The 16671-nt window shown below is 48.2% G+C and overlaps 1 protein-coding gene across 1 annotated transcript in view; it reads left to right on the top strand.

Annotated features, from left to right (window-relative positions):
* Positions 1 to 13848, top strand: part of DOCK8 (dedicator of cytokinesis 8) — a 231266-nt gene extending 217418 nt beyond the window's left edge. Inside the window, 3 exon segments of the mRNA XM_030292591.1 lie at positions 557 to 663; positions 12321 to 12491; positions 12811 to 13848. Of these exon segments, the coding sequence (XP_030148451.1) occupies positions 557 to 663; positions 12321 to 12491; positions 12811 to 12871 (339 nt within the window). The 3' untranslated portion in view covers positions 12872 to 13848.
* Positions 13849 to 16671: the final 2823 nt, after the last annotated feature.

The following is a 16671-nucleotide window of genomic DNA, read 5'->3' as shown; positions in this document are numbered from 1 at the left end:
TCGAGGGAGCAGAAATAGCCCAGAGGAGAAATGACTATTATATTGCCAAAATCAGAAAACAATTAGGAAGTCTTTGCTTTAAGTCCTGATCCTTTGATGAAAATGGAAGGCCTTATAAGCCCGTGACCATGAACTACATATGTACTACTGTGCACATCTCTGACTCAAGCCACCAAATACACAAAATGGTGCTCACCACCAGGGCAACCGGAGAAGTGAAGGTGAATGGATGGATCAAGACAATCCCCATTTTTAGAAAAGGAACTCGAAGCACATCCCCCGTGAGGTGTTACCTTTACACACGAAGATCCTGTTATTAGCAGCTTTGATTAAGAAAATACATGTCTCCTAACCTATTCTCCTAAAACTCCGGACTCCTAAGAAATCAAGGTTTCCTGAGAAGTTCAAGACCTCCCTTGCTTTTTTTTTTTGTTTTGATTGTGATCAAACTGACCACAGAATTCATTGCTCAAACGGAGGAGTCGCTCCAAGATTTTCTCCCAAGTAATTCAATTTTCATTCCAGTGTCCTATTGTTTTGTTACTTTTCCCATCAGGGACCATTGGAAGTAGCCCAAGTGTTCTTGGCCGAAATTCCAGCTGACCCAAAGCTCTATCGACATCACAACAAGCTGAGGTTATGCTTTAAGGAATTCATAATGCGGTAAGAAGGAAAATGGCCGGGAATGCGGTAAAACAGTGGCTCTCGATGTGTGGTCCCCAGACCAAGCAGCTACAGCATCACCTGAGAACTTGCTAGAAAGGCGAATTCTCAGGCACCAACCAGACCTGCTGAATCAGAATCTCCAGAAGTAAGGCCCAGCAGTCTTGAGTTTTAACAAGCCCTCTGGGGATTCTGATGCACAATCATGTCGAAGAATCACTACAGTGGGACAGTGATACGTGGGCTACTATTAGGTAACTGACACTTAAACTGTAAAGTACTTTCACGTTTATTGTCCCATGTGTGTCTCACACATCAAACAGGCATTATCACCAGCCTCATTTTGCAAAAGGGGAAACAGAGGTTCAGAGATGGGAGGTGATTTTGCCTAAGGCCACATGGCTAGTTAGTAGGAGAGCAGAGTTCAAATTAGGACTAGGAAGTTAGGACTTCAGGGTATGAAGGGACTCTTGAATCCAGTTGGATTCTTCTGAATCCACATAGCCCACACCTCTATCAATGTGCTGATTGTCCACAATGCTTTCAAGTCCGCAAGGGGGGTGGCACGGTCTTTATAATTTTTAGTATCACACAATAACTTGTTTTTAGAATCTTAAGAATAGGCCCTGCCTCAAATTTGGTAAAGGCAAGATTCTAAAAGTGGGTTTTTTCAAAGGTATGGTCTCTCTGGCAGTTCCCATCGCCAGACAAGCCTCTGCTCCTGAATTCTGCAGGGGAGTTGGCATCAACTGTTCAGGGGGTGCCCGGATGACTCAGTGGGTTGAGCATCTGACTTTAGCTCAGGCCATGATCTCACAGTTCGTGAGTTTGAGCCCCGCGTCGGGCTCGCTGCTGTCCGCATACAGCCTGCTTCGGCTCCTCTGCCCCCCTCTCTGTCCGCCCCTCCCCTGCTCATTCTCTCTCTCTCTCTCTCAAAAATGAATAAACATTTAAAAAAAATAAAACCTAGCCTGTTCAGGCTGCATAGGTCTTGGAAACACAGGGGTGCATCTTTGAGCGTGGTTGACAAGCTCTTGCAATACAGACAGGTCTAGTGGGGTCTCCCGCGGTCCTAAAATGAAGCATTGTGAAGGATGCGATGGTCTCTCTCCCATAAGAGGGAACGACATCAGGAGAACATACACCAGTATTTCTTTTCATCCAGAACCTTGGTGCAGCGGATCAGGTACAGGAATAAACTCAGCTGGCAAGTGGAGAATAAAGGAGGCTAAAAGTGGAAGTTTGTGAAATTCACTGGAGATTCATCAGAATGCTCGCGTTGGGTGAGACTAGAGATACCCCTCCTCCGGAGGCTCTGGTGAGAGATCTGCCCCGCTTGCCGTGTATGGAGGGGACTCACTTGATCCTGCAGTGAGCCACAGCTGTGTCACGATAGCATGTGTCTGTGCGTCTGTGGGTCTGTGCACACACCCACACACATGGCACACACAGAGGTTATATTTGTTAACGCCTTGGCGTTTGAATTGGGTCCTGGGTCTGACAGCAATTCTGACATGACCCCAAAGCTACATTTTCTACAGTAACCAGTGCATGTTTAGAGACCAGAAACCTAGAAAAATATTGGGGGAATGTTTTTAAAAAAAACCAAATGCCTCTGCACGTATCTTCATTGAAAATGAGTTAGGGAAACCCCTGGGTGGTTCAGCCAGGTGAAGCTTCCGACCCTTGATTTCGGCTCAGGTCGCGATCTCGCGGTTCTTGAGTTGGAGCCCAGCGTCGAGCTCTGGCGCGGGCAGCGTGGAGCCTGCCTGGGGTTCTCTCTCTCCCTCGCTCTCTGTCCCTCCCCCGCTCACACACACACACACACACACACACTCTTTCTCTTTCTCGAAATAAATAAACTTTAAAAATAGATAAGTACGTAAATAAATGTAGTTACGGCTGGAGACCCCTGCAGCTGGCAGCGGCCCAGGCCTCTCTGAGCCTCTGACACACTTAGTGGGACAGAGGATGATGACGCGGGTGTGATGTCAGCTGCGGACCATACAGCTGAGTGTCCCTCTGCTCCCTAAAGGGCACGTATCCGCACGACTAAACACCAACACGGTGCAGCGCATAGGACACACTGTTGAGAGCGCAGGGAATACAGGGCTCCAGGGTGCAGAAAGGAACAGGGGAAGCTTCTGTGGAAGCATCACTCAAACTTGGTCTTGAATATTTAGGTACAGCGGGAGGGGAGGGGTGGGAAGAGGGAGCCATGCCCCGTAAAGTAAGGCCCTCGGAGGGCCCGGGGGGCTCCTCTGAGTAAGGGCAGCATGTCCCGGGGAGCCTGCTGGGACAGGAGGAGAGAGACCCCACGGTTCTGGCAGGTGGGGGTCTGAAAAGAGCTGAAATACAAAAGCCAGCTTGTGAAGAGACGTGATTTTGTTTCTTAGCCTGTGAATCTTAAACCATCACCACGAGCGGTGGGCGAGGCGACCTTCCTCTCCCCGCACCGTTTCACGGCTTCTCGAGTCCCCCCAGCAAGTTGCAGCCCTTTCGTGACCGGAGGAAACACGCTGTCACATCGTTGGCACCCGGGGAATTTCCTCCCCACTCTCGGCTTTCCCCCGGCCGCGGTGACGCAGGAGTGGAAAACGGGGGGGCTCGGACGGCTCTTGGGTTTCCCCGGCAGAGCTCCCGCTTCTCAGCGGACTCGGGCAGCGGGTTGATGAGCCCCAACATCCAAGGGGAACATGAGCGGCCCTTGTGATGCCTTTTCGCCGAGAGCGGAAGCTGCCGCCCGCCAGGTGCCCCGCAGCCGGCCCGCCGGGCAGCGGCCTCTGACTCAGCTCCGCCGTCCTGGGCCTGGCACGCAGGCCACCTCGGCAGGTGCTCACCCAGCCGGGCCTGCCAGGTCGGGCCCTTGATCCCCTCCTGCCGTTTCCTGCGATAAGAAGGAACGCCTCGGGGTTTCAGAAGCCGAGATGGTGAGATACACCATTCTGTTTCCTTCCCCTGCTCCCCAAAGTACTCAAGCCATTTTAGACACGGCAACGTGAGCCAATCTGGGCTTTTTAGTGTTCTTCTTATGTTTCTGTCTTAGCTCGGGCTGATGTAACCAGATCCCAAAGACTGAGTGGCTTGAACAACAGACATTTATTTCTCAAAGTGTTGGAGGCTGGGGAGGCCAAGAGGAAGGTGCTGGCAGACGGGGTGGCCGGTGAGGGCTCTCCTGCTGGGAGGCCCCGTGGTCACTCTACCCTCACATGGTAGAGTGAGGAGGAGGAGAGAAGCTTGCTTAGAAGGGCACGAATCCTATCACGTGGGTCCCATCCCCATGGCCTAATTTATTTATTGTTAAAAATGTTTTTACTGTTTATTTGAGAGAGAGAGAGAGAATCCCACACTGTCAGCCCAGAGCCCAATGTGGGGTTCCATCTCAGGAATCGTGAGATCATGACCTGAGCTGAAATCAAGAGTTGGACGCTCAACTACTGAGCCGCCCAGAAGCCCCCCTCCCCCCATGGCCTAATTTAAATCGAAATTCCTCTTACAGGTCCTGCCCCCAAATACACAGGGGCTTGAACACAGGAATTCGGGGAGACACAAACATTCAGTCCATAACATTATCTGAACTCTCTCATCCTTATAAGGACTAAGTGACTTTTAAATTTACTTTTATATTTAAATAAAAGATCACATCCTCAATGGCTATGTTAGAGGACGTAGTTTCAAATTCACCCAGACAGGGTCCTGTTGCACATCTGGTCACAGACTCAGAAAACAGGGTGTTGAGGGGTGCTGTTTTTAAACTGCAGTTAGGGTCTGTGAAGAGGAAGGAGGGAGATTTTGCCCCAAGGAGCCAAAGGAAAACCAACGTGTATAACGTAGGTAGAAACAGAAGCAGGAGGTAGAAAGAGATTTCAATGTTTGATAGGAGAACAAAGCCTTAAATATCATGTGAGGTTGCTCTGAAGCAGGTCAGTGGTGGGGACACAGTAATGACTTCTGTCACTTTTCCAGGGTTACAGAGACCTTATCAGCGGGCCAAGGACGCTAGAAAACAGCCAAGTGGGACAGGTTCCACGGCCATGCAGGAACAGTGCACGTACATACCCCCCACGCACACACACACACAGGGCTCAGCCCCTCCTTCCCGTCTCCTGCAATGATTCTAAAGACATCCATTTTTGTTACAATGTGACCTTGTCCTTCTCTCTTAGCACCCCCCCCCCCCACCCCGGCCAACTCTTGTGATCCAGCTCTGGGTCCTCAAGGCTGGTCCCATGCTGGAGGGTTGCTGGGGCTGATACAGAATGGGAGAATATCATACAAGCATTTGAGCCCCAGGACTCTGTGTCTCTTCGGGCCTGAAAGAGGTTGAGGCCAGGGTAATGGCACTAAAGACTATCTTGTAGTCCGATCTGGTGAACCGTGCCCCTCTGCCTGGATTCTAGTGTGTTCCTCAGGTCCTCAGAATCTACTTCTGGGTGTCAGATATGAGACCCAGACACCTTCCCAAGCCTGTAGCCCCAGTCTAGCCCCCCACCCCCCACATCTGGCATTAGGAGGAGGGAAAAGGGCCACTGTACCTTCCATGAGGGAGATGGTCACACAGGCCCAACCAGAGGAGGTAGGGGGGCTCTGAGGGGACAACAGAAAGATCCAGCCACTGCCCCTTGTCCGCCCCGGGGCGCGCTCCCTGCCCCCACCGTGCCTCGCCCTGTCAGTCTCATGAGCAGACCCCTCTGCCCCAAGGAAAGCGGGCAACGTTGAGAGCTACTTGGCTAGGTCCTCCCACACCTGATACCGATTCATCCCCATAAACCCATTTTATAGATGAAGGAAATGAGGTTGAAGAAGGTTATAATTAGCCAAGGTCACACAGCAAGTAAGTGGCAGATCCAGGATTTAAACTCTTCACCCTGGACAGGCTCCCCTTGGGGTCTGGGGTCTGGGTCTGGGTCTGGGTCTGGGTCTGGGGTCTGGCAGAGGCCGGCCGGGGAGGCAGGAGGTGAAGGGGCCGAGTTGGAGACACAGGGAGGTATGCCTGGAGGAGCCCATGGTCGGCTCACGCCTGCTGCAGCTGTCCCTGCACAGGGGCCACGTGTGCCCTAGCGCCCTGCCCCCAAGCCACCCTTCCTTTGCCTTAAAGGGCCGGGAGCACAGTCCTCAGTTTCTCCAGTGTCTCTGTCATGCTCCCCATTCCGGCCCCGAGTGGACACTTTAACGAGGTACCCGGAAGAAGCCGAGAAAGGCAGAACACTGCCAACTGGGGCTCGAGCAAGAGCACTTGCAGCCGGGTTCAGGCTGGGAGGCCAGCGTCTTCCCGGGTGGAACATGAGGTGTGGGGGGCCAGGAGCGTGGGCTCCCCGGCCAGGCTGCCTGGGTTCACATCCCCTGTGCCTTAACTAGCTGTGTGACCTTGGGCAAGCTACCTAACCCCAACTTTTTTTTTTAATGTTTATCTATTTTTGAGAGAGAGAGAAATCAGGGGAGGGTTAGAGAGAGAGGGAGAGAGAGGATCTGAAGCGGGCTCTGCACCGACAGCAGAGAGCCCGATGCACGGCTCGAACCCATAAACCACGAGATCATGACCTGAGCTGAAATCGGATGCTTAACCTACTGAGCCACCCAGGCACCCCTTTTTTTAAATCCCTTTTGAAAGATTTTATTTATTTTGAGAGAGAGAGAGAGTGAACACATGAACAAGCACGTAAGGGGTAGAGAGAGAGAGGGAGAGGGAGAGAGAGAGAGAGAGAGAGAGAGAGAGAGAGAGAGAGAATCCCAAGCAGGCTCCACACCATCAGCACAGAGCTGGATGTGGGGCTCGAACTCATGAACCGAGAGATCACGACCTGAGCTGAAGTCGGACGCTTAACTGACTGAGCCCCCCAGGCGTCCCTCCCCAACTTAAAAATGGGAATTATAATAGTAACTACCTCTTAGATCTAGTGTCCGGATACGATGAGCTAATACACAGGGCTTAGAATAGGGTTGCACATACTAAGTGACCAGTAAATGTAACATCATTCGGTGGGACGAATAGAGACCCGATCAATTGGAATAGAAAGCAGAAACTGAATTTAAATATAGAGAGTGAAGTTTAAATTTTAATGGAGCAATTGTCCACCGCTTAAGGTTTCTGTGCCTTCATAAGGTTTGTACCGTAAGACACGGCGGGGCCGAGGGGACCGGAGCCTGGGAGAAACAGGACTCTGGATTTGCACCTGCTGTTCCCACAGGTGTGTGGCTCAGGACAGAGCTCAGCATCTGTTTGCCTCTTACTTTCATTAACGGTGAAAAACGAGGGACAGGAACGTAAATTCTCCAGCAGTTCATCATTCTCCTATTGAGCAAACAGTTTTTGTACTCGGATTAGCTCCATCAGAAGTCATAACCACCACAACAATCAGCGTTCTTACACATTCTGAGCATCACTCTTTTCGGCTTTACAAGCACTACGAGGTCGGCTATTATCGCCGCCATATCACAGGGGAAGGAGTAGGCATGGAAAGGTTAAGTACCTTGCCTGATGTCACAAAGCTAATACACCCCAAAGCGGGATGCAGAGGTGACTGTCTAGACTCTTAGTCTAGACTCTTAGGGACTATTCTGTGCTGTCCCCAAAGCGGGATGCAGAGGTGACTGTCTAGACTCTTAGGGACTATTCTGTGCTGTTCTCTTTAGGAACTGCCTTCAGGTGCTAGAAACGGAGAATGGAAGGAAGATGGGTTTCAATAAGCTAGAAACTTGTTTTCCTCTCATATAAAGTAAGATCAGAGATTGTCACCCCAGAACTACGCCACCAGTGTGGCCTCTTTCCATTCTTTTGCTCGGCCATCCTGATTATAGTGCGTCCAGCCTCACGGTCACAAGATGGCTGCTTAAGGCTCTGGCCATCCTGACCACATCCTTGGGAAGCATCCGGAGTAGAAATGAGGAAACAGCAAACAGCAATGCCCCTTTAAAGAGCCTCCCTGGTGACTTTATCCTGTATCTCATCGGCTCTCCATATCCGGTAAGAGAGGCTAGGAAATGTAATGTTCCAAGTAGGCTCACCACGTGGAGTTCCATCACTAAAAAATAGAATGGATTGAGGCAGCAGCTACCGGTTTTTGGCAATCCCAAGGGACTGACGTGCGGGCTGTGCTGAAGGAGCATCGCAGAGGAGGGAGGCCGACAGATATACAGAGGTGGAGGGCTACCTGACCACCCTGTCTGTAGGCAAGACCCCTAACTCGTTACAGAGAGGCCCCAGGAAGTGACCGTCAGCGAGAGCCAGGAACCATGTTCTGGAGTTAAAACCTCCCGCTCTTTGTCCACATCAGCGTGGTTTCTGTGGGACTCTGGCTTCTGGAAAGCCCCAGGCACATCTGCTATAAGAAAATGCTTGTGTTCAGTGAGGTTACCAACAAAGGAGGTGGGCTTCTGAAATAGCATCACTGAGTGAGAGCAGCACACTTCAGATATACATGGACCTGATGAAAATGTTACAGGCAAGGCCAGTGAAACAATTATTTACGTTGTAGTTCTATGCTACTGTGTAGATTTCCCAAGAGAAATGGCTGTGCCCAGGGAGGTGTATTTAGTGCATGGCTCTCTTTATTTATGGATTTAAATCAACATAATGGAAATTATTTTAAGTTTAATAAAATCCAGTGTATGTAATCCAAATGGAAGAATGGAGAAAACACAGAAAGTGTGTATGAAACAATGTATAAATTATAAAATTTGTTAGAGTATGGAACACCTCGGCGACTCAGTCAGGTAAGCATCTGACTCCAGCTCAAGTCATGATCTCACGGTTCGTGGGTTCGAGCCCCGCATCGGGCTCTGTGCTGACAGCTCGGAGCCCGGAGCCTGCTTCGGATTCTGCGTCTCCCTCTCTCTCTGCCCGTCCCCTGCCCGTGCTCTGACTCTCTTCGTCTCAAAAATAAATAAACATTAACAAAAATAAATAGTATTTAAAATTTGTTAGAATAGAAATTAGTATTACTACTACAAAAGCTAGAACATTTTCACCCCACCTATTCATAGATTTGTCTTTGGAATGCTCTGTTTATTTATTTTTTTATTTTATTTAAATCCAAGTCAGTTAACAGGTAGTGTTATAGCGGTTTCAGGAGTAGGATTTAGTGATTCATCACTCACCTGTAACGCTGTGTTTATTTACCGCTACCGAAAAACACAGAGGCTTAAAAGGACAACATCTACTTATTATGCATGTGGCTCTAGGGGTTGGTGGGCTCAGCTAGGTGGCTTTCGCTCAGCCTCTCAGTGGCAAGCAGACAGCCGCTGGGGCCCGGATCACCTGAAGGCTTCCTCACTGTCTGCGCTGAAAAATACTCACCCAGAAGGCGGTTCAGGATTGCCACAGCGCATGCCCCACGAGACCTAGCCAGGCAGAAGGCACGTTGCCTTCTATTACCCAGTCCCAGAGCATCACCTCTGCCACACTGTCCACTGGGGCAGCCACACAGGACCACCTCCCCCTCGATGGAAGTGTCACAAGGTTCTGGAAGCGCATACAGGACGGGCAGTTATTGCTGTGACCAGTTTTGAAAGCTACGACCTGCCACACTCCGGAGGCACGGGTCTGCCTTAGCATCAAAGCTTCTCCCTTAGCCGACTCCACGGCCCCAGGAGGTCGTATGAGATTATCATTCCCATTTTACAGATGAGAAAACTGAGGATGTCGGTGTTTGAGTCATCGTGCTAATGCGTAGCAAGTGGGTGTCCGCTCCAGCTCTGCCTGCAGATAAAGCCAGCTTCTGCAGGCCTGTTGTCGTCTGTCACCCCACCGGGGTCTTGAAGTCATCCTGAACCTGATTTTATGTTTCATGTGGCGGTAGCTCATGGAACAGTTACTCGAGAAGCGATAAAATAATAAGGGATGAGGTGGATTTCTCAGGATTCAAAGGTCACACACCTCCCATTCCCACCGCTTCTGGAAACCTTGGACGTGCCACCTTAGGCATCCTACAATTTGCCTCACTTAATGGCAACCTTAAAAGCTAGGGGAATCGGGGCGCCTGGGTGGCTCAGTCGGTTAAGCGTCCGACTTCGGCTCAGGTCATGATCTCACGGTCCGTGGGTTCGAGCCCCACTTCGGGCTCTGTGCTGACACCTCGGAGCCTGGAGCCTGTTTCAGATTCTGTGTCTCCCTCTTTCTCTGACCCTCCCCTGTTCATGCTCTCTCTCTCTCTCTCTCTCTCTCTGTCTCAAAAATAAATAAAGGTTAAAAAAAATTAAAAAAAAAAAAAAAAGCTAGGGGAAGATCCAGTTAAGGGAGTTCTTTTGGCTTGTGTCTGAGTTACCAAATCCTTCTGCCACAGGCTAATTCTAGGGGGAAGCGGTGATCATGGGTTTATTTTTGCTCAGGCCAGGTAGCGTTCCCCTGTCACTCAGCCACATTCTACCCTCTTTACCTTTGATGGTTATCCTGTACATATGTTGAGTGGTCATACCGAGGGTCTGGGTAACAAGGTCCCCATGACTGAACCCAGACCTGACACCACTATGGGGAAAGCAGTTTAAACCACACTGATCGCCAGAATGCCATTATCTGAAGCAAAATAAAGAATTATTACTAATTTTGCAATGTCAGGTAGGTTTCAACCATTAGGTCGTCCTCCAAGGTCTGTTGATTTGTAAGAGTCCTTGGGTAGAACAATGTAGAATAAAAGGCAGGACTTTATCATGTTGACATAATAACATGATTTTCTTCTTCGGTATGAAGTGTAAGCTGTGAGGGACCCCGGAAACGCGAGGCTTGACTGTCTCCAAGTTAGATCAACACAACGCGTTTTAACGATTTTCTGTCTGATACTCTACGGTTTTACCACAGTGGAGTTGGGTGTGGGTCTTCTCTTGTCGAGGAGACGACTCGTGTCTGTTTGCGATGCTGGAAAACTGTCAGCTGTCATCTCTTTATTTATATTTTTAAGTTTATTTATTTTGAGGGAGAGAGAGGGGGGGAGGAGAGAGAACTCCAGGCGGGCGCCTCACTCTCAGTGCAGGTTTTCACAAACACCGAGATCATGACCTGAGCTGAAACCAGGAACCGGACGCTTAACTGACTGAGCCACCCAGGCACCCCTTAACCAATATTTTACATTTTTAATTCTTTTTTCTTTTTTTTAATTGCTTCGGTGATTTCCTTAGGTCTGTCGTATAGCACCTGTGTTTTCCATTTGTGTCTGGTACTTTTTTAACCTGTCCATTGTGACTTTGCTTTAGTAACTATATTTTTAACTTCTTTTTAATGTTTATTTATTTCTGAGAGAGAGAGAAAGAGACAGCGCGAGTAGGGGAGGGGCAGAGAGAGAGGGAGACACAGAATCCAAAGCAGGTTCCAGGTTCCGAGCTGTCAGCACGGAGCCCGACGCTGGGCTCAAACTCACGAACCATGAGATCATGACCTGAGCCAAAGTCAGGCACTTCACTGACTGAGCCACCCCGGTACCCCTAGTAACTATATTTTTAGATCTAGAAGTTTCATCTGGTTCTTTTTTGAAATTTCCCTAATCTCTTCTTTCGTACTCTCCAATTTTTTTACTCATGAATTTTATGCATTTTATTACATCTCTGTATTCGCTTTGGTCTTTTCTATTGTTCTGTTGTCTCAAATTCTTATTGGGTTATTTCTTCTGCTTGTTGCCTCTGTTGGTTCTCCCTCATGATGGGTTGGTTTCCTGATAATATGCTTTGTGACATTAAAAAAAATTTTTTTTAATGTTTATTTTTGAGAGAGACAGAAATAGAGCATGAGTGGGGGAGGGGCAGAGAGAGAGGGAGACGCAGAATCCAAAGCAGGCTCCAAGCTCTGAGCTGTCAGCACAGAGCCCGACGTGGCTCAAACCCACGAACCATGAGATCATGACCTGAGCCGAAGTCGGATTAGCCAACTGAGCACCCTGCTTTGTGGTGTTTTATTGTGAGCTCATCCCTTTGGCAAGGGTCACTCTTTGTACAGGTAGGTGGCCCGTGAGCCCTGATTGAGAAGGGTTTCTCTAGGAGCAACTTGACATTAATTTCCATCTGAGCCCTGCATATGTCAGGAATCTTGGTTGCTTTTTTATTATTATTGTTTATTTTTGAGAGAGAGAGAGAGAGAGAGGCAGAGAGACAGGGAGACACAGAATCTGAAGCAGCCTCCAGGCTCTGAGCTGTCAGCACAGAGACTGACACAGGGCTTGAACCCATTAACCATGAGATCATGACCTGAGCTGAAGTCAGATGCCTAACCGAGTGAGCCCCCCAAGCGCCCCACACTTAGCATGTTCTATTCTGCAACGACCCTGGGTTTGAAACCTGGACCCACCCCTTCCTCACAGTGTTATCTTGGGCGAGTCACCTGACGTGGCTGAGCCTCAAAGACGACACAGAGCCACAGACTTTCCAGATTTGTTGGGGAAATTAACCAGATAGTGTATGGAAACCTCCTTGTATGGTGCCTGGCACCGAGCATCTCACAGCATCGAGATCGCCTGGGTCATCACTCTGTAGAGATTCTCATTCCTGAGATCTGATTCCTTAAATCTGAGTCCAGAAGTCTGAATTTGGAAAGGCTCCACAGGCCCCCCTGATAGGCTAGCAAGTTTTCACACTCTTGGAGGTACTGGAGGAACGTTAGATAGTAGCTAAGCACTTCACGCTCCTGTGAAGCAAAGCCTCATTCCCCTCTCTGCCCTGTTGTGTGCGTATCTCAGATGCGGTGAGGCCGTGGAGAAAAACAAACGTCTCATCACGGCGGACCAGAGGGAATATCAGCAGGAACTCAAAAAGAACTACAACAAGCTGAAAGAGAACCTCAGGCCAATGATCGAGCGGAAAATTCCAGAACTCTACAAGCCGATATTCAGAATTGAGAGTCCGAAGAGGTGAGTTCGGGGCAAGGAGGCCTCTTCCTGGGAGATAAAGGACAGTGATCAGGCCCGGCCGTCTGGGCACGCTCTGGTGTAGGGGGCATCGGAGCACTGGGAGTGTGCCTGGCTTAGAGAAGCCTCCAGAACCGGATCTGTCCCGATTCCATCCTGCATCCTGAGTGCTTACCCCCCTCCCTTCTCCTTGACCTCCCTGGGACCCCTTCCTGTGATTACCCCCTCCCTCTCTTTAAAAGGCTAAGGGATCTTTCTTACCTCTGTTGTGTTTTTTTTTTTTTTTTTTTCCTCTCTCTCTCTCTGTCCTTTTTAATTTCAGAGACTCCTTCCACAGATCTAGTTTCAGGAAATGTGAAACCCAGTTGTCACAGGGCAGTTAAGAAAAGCTGTCTTCACGCCTAGAGACTGAGGCCCCCGTGACCCTGGCGAAGTGCTCGCTGGTACTGAAAACACGGGACATTTGCCGCGCAGGACCGACCACAGGCTCCCTGACAGAGCCCTGGAAGCTTCAGGATCCGAGTGACCGTGGGGATTCCATCTAAATGGGGTCTGATTAGATTTTGGCCATACTGAGGGATCAGGATAGTGGAGGGTGGTTAATCAGAAGTGCCAGTGTATTTATCAAAGCATGGTTCTCCCAAAACTGTACAAAACAAAGCCTACGTGGCATCTCCTGTTGAATGGTCAGTCACAGTCTACGGGAGAGATGACTTCTTCTGGCCATATTTGGATTTACAGGATAACCCCAAATCGCCCAGGGGAAAATGGAAAAACTGTCCACCGTCCTATTCAAAGTGAACTTCAGTCCTTCCCTGTTTGTGGGAAAGTAGGGTGAGCCGGCAGGTGGGCAAAACATAAACATGTTCAATAAATGTTCCAGGGGAGTCCTCACACGAAATCTAAAAGTCATCATGGTCGGAAACGTGGGGGTAGATTAATTATTTGCAAACTCGTCACCTTTTTGGTTACAGCGGACTGATTGTGCAGTTATTTTTGCTGGATTGTTACTGTGTGTTAATTTAACAAGCGTGTCGAGAGGCGCACTGGACACAGTGAGTTAGGAGATCCACGGTACTCCGCGACATTGACTTGCATCGAAACAGTTCTCCTGCAAGACTCCGCCTTTTTTCTTAAGCTCCTTCTCGCTCACTCTTTCTCTGCTCCTGTCTGGGACCAAGTTTATTTTTATAAAAGGATAATATCTCTGCTTTCATTTCAGAAAATTGTGCTGTCCGTCAGCATATGTATGTATATCAGCTACAGAGTATATTCAACGTTGACTTCTTTTGACAAAGAAGGAGACAGATGGACGCAATTACTGTTTGAGAATTAAATGGTCTATTTTTCATGCAGCTGATGACCTTGACTGGTACTGAAAACGTAATAAGAATTGCAAGCAAAATGCTTCCCTTTGCAGCTCATGTTTTCATTGTTGTGTTTTCATTTGACAACTCTAACTCTTGGAAAGCATTGCAGAGAAGACGAGACATTTTTATGCCGTCAGGCCTCTCAGACAGTACTATCCAGGGTCTCACTTCTTATGCCGTGTTTAATTTGGTATTCCTAAGAGAGAATGTAATTTGGATAACCCAGAACTTTTTAGTTTATACCATCAGGTATGTATGAACTTATATTCTGAAAGAGGTCTTTTTTATTATTATTATTATTATATTATTACCAAAACTTACTAGTTTAAGTGGCAAACTTTTTGTGTTTTTAGGCATTTGGGGCAGAACTCTTTCTAAAGTAGATTATACACTTAATTGCTTTTTAAATGAGTACGTACGATAACGTTAATTCCGTATGCTGTTTAGCATCTTTTGTGGGGGAGGTCTGGATGAGACCAAGGTCAAATACATTGTCACTGTCCTCCAAAGCCCGCCAGCTTTAGTGAGGAAGAGCGTCCACACGCATGTGGCCACAGTACGGAGCAGACTAGAACAGGCCCTACAGAATGTAACCTTTTAGGGGCACCTGGGGGCTCGGTTGGTTAAGCATCCGACTTTGGCTCAGGTCATGATCTCACGATTCGTGAGTTCGAGCCCCACATCAGGCTCCGTGCTGACAGCTCAGAGCCTGCTTCAGATCCTCTGTCCCCCTCTTTCTCTGCCCTCCCCATGCTCACGCTCTCTCAAAAGAAAACAAACGTTAGCAGTGCCTGGGTGGCTCAGTCAGTTGGGCATCCAACTTTGGCTCGGGTCACAATCTCACGGTTCGTGGGTTTGAGCCCTGCGTCCAGCTCTGTGCTGATGATGCAGAACCTACTTGGGATTCTCTTTCTCAAAATACATACAACTTTTAAAAATGATAAATAAATGAACATAAAAAAGAAGACTGTAACCTTTGCGAGTCAAAGATTGGCCATCACTGTCAACATCTATTATATTTTGCCCTCAAACAAGTGTTCACTGTGAAGTTATCTAGGGTTGTGTTATAACTCAAGAGCCCTAATAATCCTAACTGCCTAAGATATTCCTGATTAAATGTCCCCTGCATTTTCTTAGGCTCTCTGTACCACAGTGGGTGCTGCTAGTGGACAGGTGCAGGGACTGGGTTAACTGCTGCATTCCTGTCCCCTAACCAGTGCTGAACTCACAGAAGGTACTTAGTAACTATTTGTTGGATGACAACAAATGGATAAGTCTGAGTAGCCTGGCTTCTAAGCCAGCACTGCCACTAGCAATGCAATACAGGCCACATAAATAATTTAAATTTTCTAGTAGCCACATTAAAAATAATCATAAGAAGGGGTGCCTCGGTGGCTCTATCCAGCTCTTGATTTCAGCTCAGGTCATGATCTCTCGTTCGTGAGATAGAGCCCCACCGAGCTCTGCACTGACAGTGTGGAGGACTGCTTTGGGATTCTCTCTCCCCCTCTCTCTCCCTGTGCACCATCCCCCACTCATGCTGCCTCCCTCTCTCTCTCCAAATAAACAAACATGGAAAATTTTTAATCATAACAAGAGACAGGTGGAATTAATTTTAACAATACATTTTAGTTAACTCAATATATTTTAAAATCATTTCAACCTATAATCAACATACAAACCATTAATGGGGCATTTTACATTCTTTTTTCATACTAAGTCTTTAATATCTGTATGTATGTAGTTTACATGTACACAATTTTCCATTTGATACAAGACCAGCCACATTTCAGGTGCTCAATAGCCACATGCGGCTAGTGGCTACTGTATTGGACAGTGCAATCTAGAAGCTTCAACTGTTTAAAACTTGATGCTTCTGCTGTATGGGCCTGAATGTAGTGGGGCTAGTGTCTGGAGAGAGAATGCCAGAATTCTGAGTGAGACCCATGGGCTTCCCTACCGGTGAAGCTTGCGGAGTTGGGGCTATGGATTGGCCAACCTGGTTTTGGTTTCTCATAGTCTTTCTGAGTTAACCTGGATGCTTTACTCAGTTCCAGGTAGTTTAGCTGTTCTTTAGGTAACAGGTATAGATATAGTGGAGGCATTGCTGCAACTTACATAGATAATAGCATAAACAAAGAACTTGGACGCTGGTCCTCTTAACCTGAAATATGGGTTAAGAAAAAAAAACATTTTAGGGACGCCTGGGTGGCTTAGTTGGTTGAGCGTCCGACTCTTGATTTCACTCGGGTCACGATCCCAGGGTCGTGGGATCAAGCCTGGCATCAGACTCTGCCCTGAGCATGGAGCCTGCTTCCGATTCTCTCTTTTTTCCCTCTGCCCCTCTCCCCCAGTCATGCTCGCTCTCTCTTTTCTAAAATAAAAAAAAAAAAAAAATTGATTGTACATTTAAGAATCATTTCGTCATAGGGGCGCCTCTGAGTGGGCCTCAGTCACTTGAACATCGACTCTTGATTTTGACTCAGGTCATGATCTCAGGTTCGTGAGATCCAACCCCTGCATCAGGCTGCACTGGCAGCGGGAGCCTGCTTGGGATTCTCTCTCTCCCTCTCTCTCCCCCTCCCCCACTCACACTCATGCACGCTCTTTCTCTCAAAATAAAGAAAGAAGCACTTTAAACATTCCTTAAAAACAAAAAGCTTCCTAAAAGTAAAGCAAATTAGGCCTTTTGTTTCTCTGAGAATTAGAGAAACCTGATATACCATCATAGCATCTTGACTTTACTTTGGAAAAACCCTCAGCGTAAGCTTACTGGAGGATCTTCTGCTTAACCTTCATGCCTCCTCTCCTTC

The sequence above is a fragment of the Lynx canadensis genome, chromosome D4 (genome assembly GCF_007474595.2).
Source record: "Lynx canadensis isolate LIC74 chromosome D4, mLynCan4.pri.v2, whole genome shotgun sequence".
NCBI lineage: Eukaryota > Metazoa > Chordata > Mammalia > Carnivora > Felidae > Lynx > Lynx canadensis.
The sequence above is the reverse complement of the archived record's forward strand: the minus strand, read 5'-3'. Positions and strand labels throughout refer to the sequence as shown.